The sequence below is a fragment of the Brassica napus genome, chromosome C8, assembly GCF_020379485.1.
Source record: "Brassica napus cultivar Da-Ae chromosome C8, Da-Ae, whole genome shotgun sequence".
Classification (NCBI taxonomy): domain Eukaryota; kingdom Viridiplantae; phylum Streptophyta; class Magnoliopsida; order Brassicales; family Brassicaceae; genus Brassica; species Brassica napus.
This window is the reverse complement of record NC_063451.1, coordinates 42,272,997-42,289,312: the sequence shown is the minus strand read 5'-3', so window position 1 is coordinate 42,289,312 and position 16,316 is coordinate 42,272,997. Positions and strand designations below refer to the sequence as shown.

Genomic DNA, 16,316 nt, shown 5'->3' with positions numbered 1-16,316 from the left:
TTTAATATATGTATTTATCATGGTATTTAAAATAATTAATAATCATTTGTTTAATTAATATTGTTATTTTAAATTTTCTTTTAATATATGTATTTATCATGATATTTAAGATAATTAATAAACATTAACATATTCTACTGATATACATATAATATTATTTTTTAAAATATATATTTAATATATATAATTATCATGATATTTAAACATTTAATTAATAAATAGATATTAACAATTGATCTTAACAATATCTACTGATATTATCATAATTATGAAGGAATTTCATGTTTACCACTTTCATTATTTATCTTTACCACCACAAAATGGACATTTTTAAAAATATCTTCTTCATTAAATGGCAAAAGACTCTTATACTCTTGTTCTTTATATATAATAAATAATTATATAAATGAATAAAAATTAAAAAAATCAAAAAAATATTTTTTTATGTTTTCGAATTATACTTTTTCAAATTAGAATTTTTTTATAAATTAACTTTTTAAATTTATTTTTGAATTTGTTTTTTCAAAATTTATTTTTGAAATCGAAAATTATGTTTGAACCTATTTTTTAATTTTTAAAATATTTTTAAATATTTATTTATATATTTATTAGAATCCTAAATTTCAAAAAAACCTCTAAACCCTAAGTCTAGATTAGTTAACAATAGATGTATAAATGTATTTTACCTTTCATTAAAAGTGAGGGTAAAAATCTATATATATAATTTTATTAAAAGTGTGGATAAAAGTGGTTAGTATAAATGTATTTTACCTTTCCTCATAATTATATTTATCTTATATTAATTTATGATTTTAATGACTAATATTCTTATTGAAAATATTGATCCAAATATAGGTTATGACAATACTAAAGTTAAGATTAAAGGTAAAGTATCATTGAAAATATGTCATAAATATAAATTATATAATTATGTTAAATAAACATTGAAAATATATATATAGAAGCATAAAAACTAAGATTAAAACATTAAATAACACTAAAAATTTAACAAAAAATAAGTATAATATAAGAAAATAGAGAAATAATGTTTTATAATTTATAATTTTGTGTTTTGTCCAACTGTTTTAAAAATCTAGATTATAGAGAATATATAACGTTGATATTTTATGGGTTGTGATTATTTATAATCCTTTATGTGCTACTGAATTTTTTTTCAGTCTACAAATACAATAAGTTTTTAATTTCAAATCTAAATTTCCTATTTATTACTATAGAAAAGATTTTGATCCAAAATATACATTTCATATATAAAACTACGAAACAAAAGAACATAATTTAATATTTTGATTACCAATATGTATATTGAATTTTTATAATTTATAGTATTTAATTTAAGATTGTATCTAATTAAATAATTTTTTATATACAAATAAATATTAGGATTAAAAATTGTTAGGAATATAGTCCGCACAAGGTGCGAACCATCAACTAGTTATATGTAATTATACAATTTTGTTTAATGATAGACTTTTGATTGGTTAGTAAATGACGATAATTATGCTGTCTAGTGATAATAAAAAATTGAGAAATTTCCTAAGATAGCATTTTTTAAGTTTTTACCAAAATAAATTTTATTAAAGGATAAAAATACATTTTTATCCTATAGTTAATTAATCTAAATTTATGGTTTAGAGTTAATGAGTGGGGTTTTGGGGATTGACTTTCAAATTTTTAAAAAATTAAAATTAAAATTAAAATTTCAAAATAAAAAGGAATTATTTTGGTCATTTTCTTTTTTTGAGAGCTATTTTTGTGACAAAAACTTAAAAAGTGTTATTTGAGAAAATTGCCCTAATAAAATTGTATAATTACGTATAATATTGATAAAATTGCCCTAATCCAAAATTGTATAATGAAGTAGCACAACGAAGAGAACCCCCATCCTTTTCTTGATTCCCAGTAATTTCATTTAGATCCCCAATAATAAACCAAGGTTCTGAACGTGCCAAACCAAATCGGGTTAGTCTCTCCCATACTTGTTCTCTTAGCTTTGGCACCGGATCCCCATAAACAAAAGTAAGAAAGACTTGTTTTCCTTTAACCACCGCCTCAATATCTATCATTCTATTGCTAGAATAAAGAATATTCACCTGATACTCATTATAATAAAAAAGAGCTAAACCACCGCTCATCCCATTAGGATCCACAGTAGTCACACTATCATATCCAAAGTGTGATTGAAACCCTTGTACAAACTCGAAATCCTGTTTCGTTTCAGATAAAAATAAAAAATCCGGTTTGTGTTTATGTCATGTCTCCCGAAGATAACTTATGGTCCAATGACTCCCAAGTCTTCTACAATTCCAGCTTAATATTTTCATATATATAGTTAGGGCAATTTTATTAGGGCAATTTATAGCTCTTTGAGCCTTTTTATTAATTTCCACATTTTACACATTAATTTAGTAATTATCTCTATAAAAAAAAATAGAAGCACTTCATCAAAATTATGAAAAGATAAATCGACGTATTTTCAATAAATGAATTGTTATCCTATATAAACTAACGCCAAGCGGCGTTGATCATGATCACCTAATATATAAGTTGGCAATTTCTGAAACAGTTAAAACTTATGAGAAGCACCATCTTCAGCATGCCCTCTCTTTCGCCGCCGTTAACCTCCACAGACGCTTCCATTATTGCCACTAAACCTTATCAGAACAACTCTTATCCTCAGAATCAGCTTAGCAACCCCCGTCCGTGGGCTCTGCAGCGTTTCTCTCCGTCTTCACGCTGGAGACTTTCGCTTCTCCATTCAGTTTCTGATCAAACATTCATGGCGGAAAAGCTCAGTGATGATAGCATACTCTCTGTCAATCCTAAACCCTCCAAGTGTTTTTCCTCTAAGCTTATCGATCTTCTTGAGTTACTCGTTGTCAAGCTCATGCACGATGCTTCTCTCCCTCTGCGCTACCTCTCCGGCAACTTCGCTCCCCTCCGAGACGAAACTCCTCCGGTCAAGGACCTCCCCGTCCATGGCTTTCTTCCCGTGAGAGAGCTCCACCACTCTGATCATTTCTTTCCATGAGTTCACTGTCTGATAGTGTTTTGTTAGTCCCTCCGTTTCATAATATAAGTAGTTTTGGGTAAAAGCACGAAAATTAAGAAAATTATTATGTTTTTAAAAAGTATTTTATAATAAATAGTTTAGATATAATTTAACCAATAAAAAATAAATCTATTTAATTTGATTGGTCACACTGTATTCAATAAATATAAAAGTTATCTAGAAATACGAAAACTACTTACATTTTGAAACAAAAACATTTCCCTAAAACTATTTACAATATGAAACCGAGGGAGTAATTATCAGGAATGCTTGAATGGTATATTTCGTAGAGTTGGTCCAAATCCCAAGTTTGATCCACTCGCTGGATATCACTGGCACGTTCTCTTCTTCCCATGTTTTTTTTTTTCTACATTAAAAGATCACCATGGTATTGTGGCTGTCAACATATAATATATACTTCCCTCTGTTCTTTTCAGGTTTGATGGAGATGGGTAGGTTATGTTTGACCCCCTCATCGCTTATGTTTAGCATTCATTTTTCACCTATCTCTACTTTCACACACCGGAACGGCTTAGAGGGAGGGCTTGGGAGCCAGTTCCGTGTCTCATGTCAGAGGGATCCAATCTCCTTTTTTTTTAAGGGATTCTGAATATAAGTTTGTTTTCAAAGATAAAAATGATAGTTTTTAGGCAAAGTGTTTTTTTAGATATATTGTTTGTGAATAAACCATTTTTCAATAAATGCAAAAACTGAATTAGAACTATAACTTTTGGGATTAAAGAATCCAACTTCTCTCTCTTTGTTTTTGTGATGGTTATGTTTAGCATTCAGTAAGGGTTTTTTTCTGGATATTCGAGTAAAATTTTGGATAATTCTAATGATCTGGAGAAAGTATGGGATCATTTGAATTGTTTTAGATATTTTGGATAAAAATATTCTGATAAATTCAGATATTTTGGAAAGTTTGAAAAATATGAGTAATTCTGTTTTTCTAGTATTTTTAGTAAATTTATAAATTGTATTTATAGATATTTGGTTATTTTGTATTTAAATATATTTAATATTTTGGTAGAAACTTTTGATATAATCTCTATTTAGTTGAGGCCAGCCTGAGATATTTTGGATATAAAATATAAAAAGTCATACAAAGATTTACAAGTTCTTGTCAGGTTTCAATTGTTACAAAAAAAAGTCAAGTTTCAGTTTATTTTATTTTATTAGTTTTAATTTGATTCTTCGGATTTATAATAAAATACTCAGATTTAGAGACAGTAGCGGTGGGAAAATTGTTTTTTACAAGGGTCAAACTAGGTCCGGAGCGTCCGGGTACCCGTTGGCATTCGGATCGAGTTTTTCGGATTTTGATTCTTTTTGATAACAACTCCTAGGTCTCATTCTAGTAAATTGCAAGTACGGGTCATGTTCAGATATAACATCGGGTTCGGGTCGGTTTTGTATCACATCATAGAACCCATAAAGTAACCTTATATCATTCGGATTCGGGTTATATCGGATCGGTTCGGATATACCCGAAATAAAATCTAAAATTTAAAAGCAAAACATAAGAAATATATACTTATTTATATATAATTAAGTATTTAAAGTAGTTATTTAAATTTTAAATACTTATTGTTAGATACCATATAAAAATAAATATGAAATTGAATATTTGAAATATATATTCATGTTTCATATAATTACATTGTATATTAGTTTGGACATTCTGACCGGTTTCTTCGGATATCTTTTCGGATTTTTTGGTTTTTTCGGGTTTTCGGGTTACCCGTTCGGATTCGGTTTTCGGATATGTTTTGTACCACCTTACGAGATCCATTCGGATATTTTTTACATTTCAGACCGGGTACAGATCGGATTTTTTGGTTCGGATTCGGTTTGGATTTCAGATTATGGATTTTATGCACAGGCGTAGGTCAAACTGATGATACAAGTATTTACAAGCGTCAATAAACAAAATTCATCATATGTTTCTATAGGAAATATATGCAAAAAAGATTATTTTCAAAAACTCACATGGATCATCTGACCCCACATAATAATATCCTAGCTCGGCCACTGTATACTGATGGTCCCAAAGTATCTGACGCCCTTGCTCTCACATGCATGAATCTTCTGTTATTTTTTCTGTCAATTCCTTCATTTTTGTATAACTTTGCAGAATGATACATGGGGTACGCATCAAAGATGGGAAAGCAACTTACGTTTCTCGATTCGTTAAGACATCACGTCTCCAGCAGGAAGAGTTTTTCGGAGATGCCAAATTGATGAAGGTCATTACTTTTAGAAATGTGAAAATAAAATATACTTAATAATATATACAATTCGTGTGAAACATATGGTTTAGCATATATAAATGATTTCATATAATACCACATATGTTTAAAATATAAAAGACTATACACATATAATTTTAGAACTATTTCGCAAATAAATCAAATATATAGATTTTTTTAAAACTCAAATATATAGATTTTGATACATAAATACTTAGATAATTAATTTAAATAATATAAGTGCCTTGCATAATATCCACCTTAAACATCTTTAAGCGTCTGAATAATTAACATAAAATTGAAAACGTTCTACCACCGTCTAGTGCTTGCGCGTTGTTTACTGCAACTGCATGGGAACTTGTGACGAAAATCATTTGTGCTCTTTTTTCGCTGTAAATTTTTCAGATTGGGGACCTTAAGGGTTTTTTCGGATTGGTTATGGTCATTATGCAACAACTGAGAATTAAATTGAAAGTATTGGACGACTCTTACGGAAATGGAACTGGTTGGTTATTTCATCCCTGCTACTCTATCCCCAGCTAAGTATATTAAAATTTCACACTACTTTTTCACGTACCAGCTAATACATCGCTCATATAACACCATGGAAAGCTTCTAGCATTGCAGGAGACGGATAAGCCGTGTAAGCCCTCTTCTTAGTTCTGGGAGTTCGGGTTGGTTTTCTCGGTTTTCATGTATCTTTATGAAAATTGGTTCTGTTTTATTTTTGTTATTTTAGTTTTGGGTTTGGTTTGGATAACAAGATTAAAAATTAGCTAATATCCAAGAAAAAAATGAGTCCAACTTGGTTGCAATTCGGTTTTTGGATAATTATGGATAAGTTTCAATAATTTTCCCAATGAATAGGACATCTATCATGTGCTCGCCGGCTAGTCCACCCAAAAGAGACATCTCCAGCTAACACGGAAACTCCCTTGACAAAACACAAAATAGTCTTCCTTAATAATTGGCATTAGAAAATCGAGACATAATCTAGTTAGGACTGACCATATGAAGATGTTAAGAGGACTGACCATATGTTTGGTTTTTTAAAAGTTGAAGCCATTATATTCTCTTTCCATTTTGTAGACGTTATCAAGGTTTTGGAAGATGGAGACCTTCAAACTCTTGGCATGACAGAGTATGACAAGAGATTGACCCACTCCTTCACTGCCCACCCAAAAGTTGACCCTGTTACGGGCAAGTCTTCAATTTTTCCTGAGAAGCATGATATAGTATTTCTGTTGACCCATGATGTGCCCTATCTCTTTACAGGTGAAATGTTTACATTTGGGTGTTCGCCTATGCCACCTTACCTCACAGACAGAGTGATCTCGAAAGATGGCATTATGCATGACCCAGTCCCAATTACTATCTCAAAGCCAATAATGATGCATGATTTTGCTATTACCGAGAATTACGCAATCTTCATGGATCTTCCTATGCACTTCAGGCCAAAGGTACTCATCAATTTTAAAGGTTACACCAACAAGAGAATTTTGCTTCTCATATATATAGTTTGTTGAATTTTGCTTCGCTTATTTATTATACTTCCTATGAGAAAGTCATAAAAGTGTCTGCCTCCCTTATACATTCATTCTCGTGTCTTTGTAAATGATTTCAAGGAAATGGTTAAAGAGAAGAAAATGATATATTCTTTTGATCCCACAAAAAAGGCTCGTTTTGGTGTTCTTCCACGCTATGCCAAGGATGACCTCATGATTAGATGGTTTGAGCTTCCGAACTGCTTTATATTCCACAACGGTGTGTGCTTTGATATATCTGTTTAAATTATAGGAGATATATGTCATTAGGGTCATAATTGTAATTAGTCAATACCTAATCACTTATGTACTCTGTATAAATACCAGTGTTTTTAAAACCGGACCGGCTAGCGAACCGAAATGTTTTTGGGTCATGGGTCATTGTGGTTCGACCGGGTCTGAACCGGGTTTGATCGGGTTTACTTAGATTAAACTAAATTTAATGATATTTTATAAATAATATACATACTTTTTCAAAAAATAAATCATATCAAATAAAATGTTTAAATAGCCATATTGTGTAGAAAAACTTAAAAATAACAATTAAAATCTAAAATCAATATGAAAAGTACATTTAAACTTTATTCGCAGATCTTATCACTCTACATCTTCATCACCTTTTAAAAAAAGTATATACACATTAGGTAAAAGTTATATTTTGACATACAAATTTCCGAAACGAAAATGTTTCAATGATTTAAAGTATTCAAAACAAGTGATCATGAAATATTTTTTTTTAAAGTGAGAAGTAGACAAAAACAATATCTTGACGTGAATATTAAACTTTGTGAATCTTATAATTTATGATTTGTAGAGAAGACAAAAAAAAAGATGACAGACGAAAAATGAAGAAAAATGAATTGTTTCATTAACAAAATTTTAGCTTATATACAAACCGGGGTTTGGCCGGTTCATTGGGTCGCCGGTTCCCGGGTTTTTGACGGTTCGATAGGGATTTTTAACTGGTTCGATTTTAGTTGGGTTTTAGCCTTAACCCAACCCAGATTATTTTCGGTTCATGGTTCAACCCGGTCCGACCGCCGGTTCGATCCGGGTTTAAAAACACTGATAAATACTGTACTTGTACATATTAATAAAGTATTCAGCCTCCATTCATACATGGTATCAGAGACCACGATACCTTGATTTTTTTTTTCCGCCGTTCTTCACACCCTCTTCATCTTCTTCTCTTCATCCTCTGTTTCTCTTAACTCTCTGTTTCACATCATCTCTTTCTCATCAATCATGTCCAACGAATCTCCTGCCTCATCCACTGAGACGATCATTGTCTCCAACACTCGTACGTTTCTCAACGTTAATATGGCTAACGTCACAAAGTTGACATCTACGAACTTCATTATGTGGAAGCGTCAAGTAAATTCTCTCCTTGACGGCTATGGTCTAGCGGGTCATGTCGAAGGATCCATTGAGATCCCACCACCGACTCTTACGGTTGATGGTCAAGTCACTATCAACAATGAGTACTCGCTGTGGAAGCGCCAAGATAACCTTATCTACAGCTCCTTACTTGGAGCCATCACAACACCGGTGCAAGCGCTCCTCTCCACCACCACCACTGCTGCAGATATCTGGAATACTCTCTCTGCAATACCTTTCTTTCACCAGACCAGACATTGCCTTCCCGGTAAATCGTCTAGCTCAATTTCTGCAGCGACCTACAGACCTTCACTGGCAAGCAGTCAAGCAAATTCTTCGCTATCTGGCTGGTACGTCTGCTCACGGGATTCTCATTCGTCCTGATACACCATTGAAGCTCCACGCATACTCTGACGCCGACTGGGCAGGCGATGCTGACGATTATTGCTCCACAAACGCCTATATCGTGTACCTTGGGAGCAATCCAATTTCTTGGAGCTCAAAGAAGCAAACGGGAGTGGCTCGCTCGTCTACGGAAGCCGAATACAGGGCTGTCGCCAATGCCACAGCGGAACTACTCTGGGTATGTTCGCTTTTCACTGAGCTGCGTATACTCTTACCAGAGATGCCAGTGATATACTGTGATAACGTTGGTGCCACCCACCTTGCTGCCAATCTTGTATTTCACTCGAAGATGAAGCATATAGCCCTTGATTTTCACTTTATCCGGCACCATGTGCAATCTGGAGCGCTACGAGTCTCCCATCTCTCGACTAAGGACCAGTTGGCTGATGCTCTCACTAAACCACTTCCTCGACCTTGCTTCCAAGAACTTATGTGCAAGATTGGAATCACTCATGTTACTCCATCTTGAGGGGTGTATAGGAGATATATGTCATTAGAGTCATAACTGTAATTAGTCAATACCTAATCACTTATGTACTCTGTATAAATACTGTACTTGTACATATTAATAAAGTATTCAGCCTCCATTCATACATAAATCATAATTTTATATTCTATGTACCAAATAAACTTCTGTGATACGCTCCCTATATCTCCAGCCAATGCTTGGGAAGAAGAGGATGAAGTCGTTCTCATCACTTGTCGACTTGAGAATCCAAATCTTGACATGGTCAGCGGGAACGTGGAAGAAATACTTGAAAGTTTTAGCAACGAACTGTAAGAATCACTGACCTGTTACATCTCTTCTGCTCCTCCGTAAACTTTATACCCTACTCATCTATTGCTTGTGCAGGTATGAAATGAGATTCAACATGAAAACAGGCTCAGCTTCTCAGAAGAAACTATCCGCATCTTCAAATTATTTTCCCAGGATCAACGAGTGGTACACTGGAAAGTATGATCCCACCCTTGTACTCAAATGTAGAATAATATGCAAGGAAACCTCATCATTCCTCTCTTTTTTTTTTCTTTTTGGGTGCATTTAGGGAAAATAGATATGTATATGGTTATGGAACAGTTCTGGACGGCATCCCAAGGGTTAAAGGAATTATCAAGTTTGATCTGCATGCGGAAGCTGAGACAGGGAAAACAAAGCTGAGAGTAGGAGGCAATATCAAAGGGATATATGAGATGGGACAAGGTACATATGGTTCCGACGCTATATATGTCCCGGGCGCGACAGCCGAAGAAGACGATGGCTACTTGATATTCTATGCTCATGACGAAAACACAGGGTATTACTTATTTCTCTCCATGCTATATCATCTGTTTTATTTTGCATCATTACTATATAATAATATGATGATGGCTGAAAATGGGCAGAAAATCATGTGTGAATGTGATAGACGCAAAAACAATGTCGTCTGAGCCAGTCGCAGTGGTGGAGCTGCCACACCGGGTCCCATATGGTTTTCACGCCTTGTTTGTTACAGAGGTACTTCTAAGATAAATCGGTACATTCTCAGTTTTACAAGCGGTACATATATAACGGTACCAGTGGGTCTTGCTTTCACAGGAACAACTACAGGAACAAACTCTTATTTAAGCCAAAGTGGTGCACACATATAGACTATTCCTGAGATGCCAAAGTCAGGAAAAATCCTGGAAAATATAAAGTTCATCTACCATTTGTTTTAACAGCGGTTGTCGTTTTATTGATCAAGTTATTCCAAGTTATGCAATAAGGCAAATTTTTGTTAACTAAATATAGAACTTATTTAACCAAACAATCGTTTTTACATAAAGTGTAACGTTTTGGGTAGTGCTTTGAAAATTTACATATCCAGTGCTTTGACAATTTTGGATAGTACTTAAAAAATACAAAAGAAAATGGGCTCAGCTTCTCAGAAGAAACTAGGTCTGGGCATAATATCCGTAACCCGAAATCTGAACCGAATCCGAACCGAAAAACCCGATCCATATCCGGTCAGAAATATAAAAAATATCCGAATTGATCTTGTAAGGTGGTACAGAACATATCCGAACCCGAAATGTTATTAACCAAACCCGAACGGATAATCCGAAAATCCGAAAAAACCAAAAAATCCAAAAAAATATCCGAAGAAATCGATCCGAATGTCCAAAATAATATACAATATAATTATATGAAACATGAATATATAATTCAAATATTCAATTTCATATTTATTTTGATATGTTATCTAACAATAAGTATTTAAAATTTAAATAACTACCTTGAATACTTAATTATATATAAATAAATATATATTTCTTATGTTTTACTTTTAAATTTTAGATTTTATTTCGGGTATATCCGAACCGATCTGATATAACCCGAATCCGAATGATATATGATTACTTTATGGGTTCTATGATATGATACAAAACCGACCCGAACCCGATGTGTTATATCTGAACCCGACCCGTACTTGCAAATTTACTATAGGACCTAGGAAGTGTTATAAAAGAGAACCAAAATTCGAAAAACCCGACCCGAACGCCAACGGGTACCCGAACGCCCAGGCCTAGAAGAAACTATCCGAATCTTCAAATTTTGTAGCTACCGGTAACAGATTTCTTTAGCCCGTGATGTCAACTCTCTCTAACGGTAATCTTCTTCAGTCATATCTTCTTCTTCTTCTTCTTCTTCAGCTAGTCAAGAAAGTCACCGACTGATGAAACTACGACGTGTAACTTGTTTTCTTATTTCCTTAAACCGAAGTCAATAACCAGACTTCCCTCACTGGTTTACTCCAATCAACATCATAGCTAGAACCTATTGACTTGAAACCACCAGTTTATGTTGCTCAATACTCAGACAAACTCCACCTTGATCAACATAATCCAGTTCTGCTCTTAGTGAAAGGAAAAAAAAACGATTCCTCTCTGCATCAGTGTACAGAAGCACTTAGTAAGCTAAAAAATGTCTGAGCTTATTAACTAGTAAAACTTTGGTCAAGATATCAGCAGAATTCTTATTCATATGCACCTTTGAAACTTCACCTTCTTCAACTCTTTCTATTACAAAGCTCAATTTCACTGCCATATGCTTCGTTCTCTTATTATGACCATTGTTCTTTGCAAGTGGTAAAGCACTTTGAGAATCACAGAATATCTCAATGCTTTCTTGATCATAATCAGGACTGATCATAACTAAACTCCTTACTCAGACCTCTCAGCTACACTGCCTCTTTTGATGCTTCTGTTAATGATATATACTCAGATTCTGTAATTGAGAGTGCCACAGTTGTCTGTAGACTAGACTTCTAACTCACTACGTATCATCCTGGTAGAAATGTATATCCAGTGATAAAGACTTTCTTCTATCCAAATCAGCACCATAATCAGAATCATAGAAACCATGGATCTTGAATTCATTTCCCTTTTCAAACTTCAAGCTCATCCCTCTACTTCCATTCATATATCTTGTTATCCATTTCACTGCGCCCCAGTGAACCTTGACTGGATCACTCATAAACCTACTGACAAAACTCACTGGATAAGCAAGATCAGGAATGGTTCCTATCATTCCATACATTAAGATTCCCACAACATTACAATAAGGAAACTGACCTCATGTATTCTTCATCAATCCTCAGTTGGTTGTTGTCAGCAGATGAATTAGCTTAAACTGAGTTTCATTGGAATGTTAACAGCCTTGCTTTTATCCATATTATCGGTTTCAACACCGTTTTCATGTAGCTCTCTTGAGAAAAAAATCAGTGTTCCTTGACTTCTATCTATGATAATCCACTACAAAACATTATTTTACATCATTAGATATAATATATACATGGTATTATAATTGATGTTTAAGATATAAAATAATAAAATATAGATAAACATATGTAAATGTGTTTAAAAAAAACATAAACATATGTAAATAGTTTTTATAGTATTTTTTATCTGCAAATAAAATTTCTATGCAAACTACTTATGTTTTTATCTAAAAATTTTATCTACTTTTACGAAAAAATATTTTTAAAATATATACTCTAGCTTTAAAATAATTATATCATTCATTTTAAATAATATCATATATACTATTTACCAATTATTATTTTTAAGTCTAAAATCACTCTAAGAAGAAAATGATGACATAAATTATTAAAAATGTGATATATCTATTGATCAATAAAGTACAAAAATCAAAATTTAAAGAAATTATTATTTCAGAAAATTTTTTTTTTTATTTATTTAAACTAAATGTCAGTGTAATTTAAAAATTCAGAAATTAAATAGAATATCAATTACAAATGATTACTTTATATTTTTTAAATTGAATAAAATTAATTAAATAAAAGTAATATAATAAAATATTTTTAAAAAAGTTATTATTTCTGTGTATGGCACATGAAAACACCTAATTTGCATTAGTTAAAAGTGATATAAAATCTTTTTACATCATTTGGAAGTGGTAATACAAATAATTTACATCGTTTTATAAACTGCTGGTGTAAAAATATTAATATTTGCATTGGTTATCTTAATTGATGTTAAAATATATCAATTTTGATAAGTGATATTAGTATTGGTGTCGATTATAATAATTGATTTCAAATGCTTATATCACTAGTTAATGATGGAGAATTTGCCAAATGTAATTCAAATATTAATTTGAAATGCAAAAGTAGGACATATATTCTATCAAATAAAAAAACTAACCTAAATGGTTAGCAAATTTACCATTTATCCCCTATGACCAAACAAAAACTCATAAAGTTATTTTACGGTTCTATCTTTGTGAAGTCTACTTTTAGAGACGTCTAGATAAGTCTACTTCATAGTTTGATCTATAATTTTTATTTGAAAAAATTGATCATAGTGATATTATTGTAAATAAGAATAAATGTTTAGGGCTAAAAAGTAATTAAAACATGGCTTAAACTAAAAACAAAAAGGACAATCCAGAATATCCTTTGATGATTGTTGTCGTTGTAGCTGTTTATGTGTCAAATTTGGTGTTTATGTGATGCATGTTTGACCCAAAAACGGTGTGTTTGTTAGATTCATATAATAAGGAATCTAAGAATTAGATCCATGAAGCTTAGGAGAAATCTAAATGGAATCAGATGGGAAAAAGAACATCAAAGAGATTTTATTGATTAAAGATTCGTTACAAAGATGATTTGAAATGTAAAGTGAACCTTAGAATCTATAGATCTCTATAAGAAAGTGTTCTAGATCTAAGAATAGAAAAAAGAGGATCATTTGCTAAGGAGAAATGCCTCCTTATTTATACAAGGATGATGCTTAGGGTTCACTAATGAAATGGACCTAATTCATTGTTTCATGGGCTAGTTGAAGGGCAAAGTCCACCCCCAACACCGCCTAAGGAAATCCACCAGGCATAATGGAATGGTGGCCTTAAACAACTGCCACATTCCCTGAACCATCGACAATCTTCTCGTTTGATCTGGCCATGTTCCATTCAGATCAGGTGACCAAGTGGCCACGTGCCCTTAAGGCTACATGCAATGAAAGCCCGCACCAAAAACGGATTTCATTATCCATTGTAACAGAAATCTGGGATCATGAGTCCCTCGGATCATATGATCTTATATGGTTCTGAGCCTAAATAATCTAAGGGACAACAATTTCCTTCGTTTCCTTGCAGTAAGGCATTTACTTTCGGGTTTCTAAGGTATCATCTTATATGGTTCTGAGCCTAAATAATCTAAGGGACAACAATTTCCTTCGTCTCCTTGCAGTAAGGCATTTACTTTCGGGTTTCTAAGCAGTCCATGCCAAAACAACCCAGAAAGATTCTTAAGAAGTGATGTCTTACTCCTCCTATTCAAAACTTGCTAAGAAGGTATGACTTCAGTAGACCAAAGTGCAAATGTTATCTCTCGAGTTCATTCATGAAATCAAAAGATAAAAGGTAAATTATTGAGGATAACTAATCCAGGAAGTCATCATCTGGCTTAAGAGCGGGATTCTGGCTTTCTTCTCTTGTCCATATGATTTCTGACTCCTGGGCCGGTTTTTCTACTACCTCCACGTAAAATGGAAAATTCTATTAAAAAGAGATCATTCCAGATTTTATGATAAGGAAATATCTAGTATAATTCTTGACTAAGAACAACATATTAAATGGAGTTCTAACCCCTAGAATAAGAGATCAATTTGTAACGTCCCGACCGCCCACAGCTAATGGGTTTCCCACGCCTGCTTACTCGTCCCATGAGCTCCATTCTGTGGGATGGATGGTGCGTTAATTTTTCGGAGGCTCGAAAGTCATGTTTATTGACCCAGCAATCATCGAATGATATTTCTCCATGGTTTGGCCTCACTCGCACGATATCGCAAATCACTTTCTGATAGGTCAGTAATCCTTCTACTACACCAGCTCAAGCACACTTAACTCTAGAGTTCTAAACCGATGCGTACCCGAGAAGGTAAGCGTATTTTGGTGACATAGGTAGTCCAATTAATTCTCTTAAGTCTTTCCACGTATACTAAAAATTGGAATGTTACATGACTATTCAAGACCTCAACTACAGAGTTAGGCGGCTAGAACTTGAATTTCTTATCCAAAACGTTGTAATTCTGATTCCCTTGATCAATATTACAGTACTTTTAATCCTTGATCATGCTCTTTGTTGCTTACTACTTGTTTCTGTAAAATCACGAATAACTCTGCACAAAAATACCCTAACAAGATTTATTACCACCATTTTTTACCAGAGATTTCAATGCTTTGACTGGATTGAGATTGGTTCTATTGTGCTTTTACGCCCGAAAACGAGGAGTAGATTTGATTTAAAAAAACGCGGAGTAGATTATGCTCGAGTGTTGTTCAAAAAAAAAATTTATGCTCGAGTTTGCGATATTAACCATTTATATCTTTTTTGGTTCTTTAGTTTTGGATTTAAAAAAATTGTAAAACTCCTTTGTGTTTTTGTTGATAGATAAACTTAACATTTAGAAAGAAAAAAATTCTACATTATGGGCGACAAATAGCAGCATTTATGAACATTTTGGTGAATAAATAGTTTTTAAGGGTGATTAAGTATTCTTTTTTTTTTGTAAAAAGTGATTAAATATTATTTATCTCAATTTCGGACGTATCAATACAACTGGCAGCAGAAAAAACAAGAAGATAACACTTGAAAGCAACTGGCAACAACCGGTCACTATTAGGGGTTTTTCCTTCTCGATTCTGGACGTATCAATACAACTTAGTCAGCACTAGTAGCAACTTGTAGAACAATATCTTTAAATTGCGGGTCACCAACTAGTGGATCTGTATTTTACTGGAAATATATAAATGTAGACACAATAATGTGGTTTGAATAGTTTCAAAGCAATGTTTTTAAACCCGACCCGGACACTGAATCGGACGACTTACTAGGTTGCTGGATCACTGGATCAACCGCGGATAAATCGCAGGTTAATAAATTAATTAATTTTATTATATAATAATATATCAGCTATGTAAATAAAAATATTGAAACTAAAGTTTAATATTTTGTAAATGTTTTTTAAGAAAGTAAAATAATAGTTTGGATATGTATATATTTTTATGTTTAAAAACATTTAGAAAATACTTAACTTTAGTTTCTATATTTTTATTTACATAGCTGATATATTATTATATAATAAAAATAATTTAAACTATTTAAAATTTTCTTTAACAAGGTA

At 32.7% G+C, this 16,316-nt stretch overlaps 1 protein-coding gene and 1 long non-coding RNA gene across 3 annotated transcripts; one reads left to right on the top strand and one right to left on the bottom strand.

Moving 5' to 3' along the window:
• Nucleotides 1-4,960: 4,960 nt before the first annotated feature.
• Nucleotides 4,961-6,035, bottom strand: LOC111208894. Its single transcript, XR_002660816.2, has 2 exons — nucleotides 5,900-6,035; nucleotides 4,961-5,712 (listed from the first exon to the last, which is right to left on the bottom strand). It is a non-coding gene; the product is annotated as an uncharacterized LOC111208894 (long non-coding RNA).
• LOC106396759 (carotenoid 9,10(9',10')-cleavage dioxygenase 1-like) lies at nucleotides 5,707-10,506 on the top strand. 2 transcript variants are annotated; one of them, XM_048765011.1, is made up of 9 exons: nucleotides 5,707-5,965; nucleotides 6,412-6,522; nucleotides 6,598-6,782; nucleotides 6,948-7,086; nucleotides 9,308-9,425; nucleotides 9,502-9,603; nucleotides 9,695-9,943; nucleotides 10,032-10,143; nucleotides 10,225-10,506. In XM_048765011.1, the coding sequence occupies exons 2-9, from the start codon at nucleotides 6,456-6,458 to the stop codon at nucleotides 10,252-10,254; spliced, it is 1,002 nt and encodes a 333-aa protein (XP_048620968.1). In that variant the 5' UTR covers nucleotides 5,707-5,965; nucleotides 6,412-6,455; the 3' UTR covers nucleotides 10,255-10,506. The 2 variants fall into 2 exon arrangements, with proteins under 2 accessions (XP_048620968.1, XP_048620967.1); XM_048765010.1 differs by lacking the exon at nucleotides 5,707-5,965 and having other exon boundaries at nucleotides 6,295-6,522.
• Nucleotides 10,507-16,316: the final 5,810 nt, after the last annotated feature.

Excerpts from the sequence above, each read along its gene's own strand:
- LOC106396759 (XM_048765010.1), top strand. The coding sequence starts at position 6,360 with ATGTTTGGTTTTTTAAAAGTTGAAGCCATTATATTCTCTTTCCATTTT. Across the intron at positions 6,783-6,947 it reads CTATGCACTTCAGGCCAAAG|GAAATGGTTAAAGAGAAGAA; the intron begins GTACTCATCAAT and ends AATGATTTCAAG. Across the intron at positions 7,087-9,307 it reads CTGCTTTATATTCCACAACG|CCAATGCTTGGGAAGAAGAG; the intron begins GTGTGTGCTTTG and ends CTATATCTCCAG.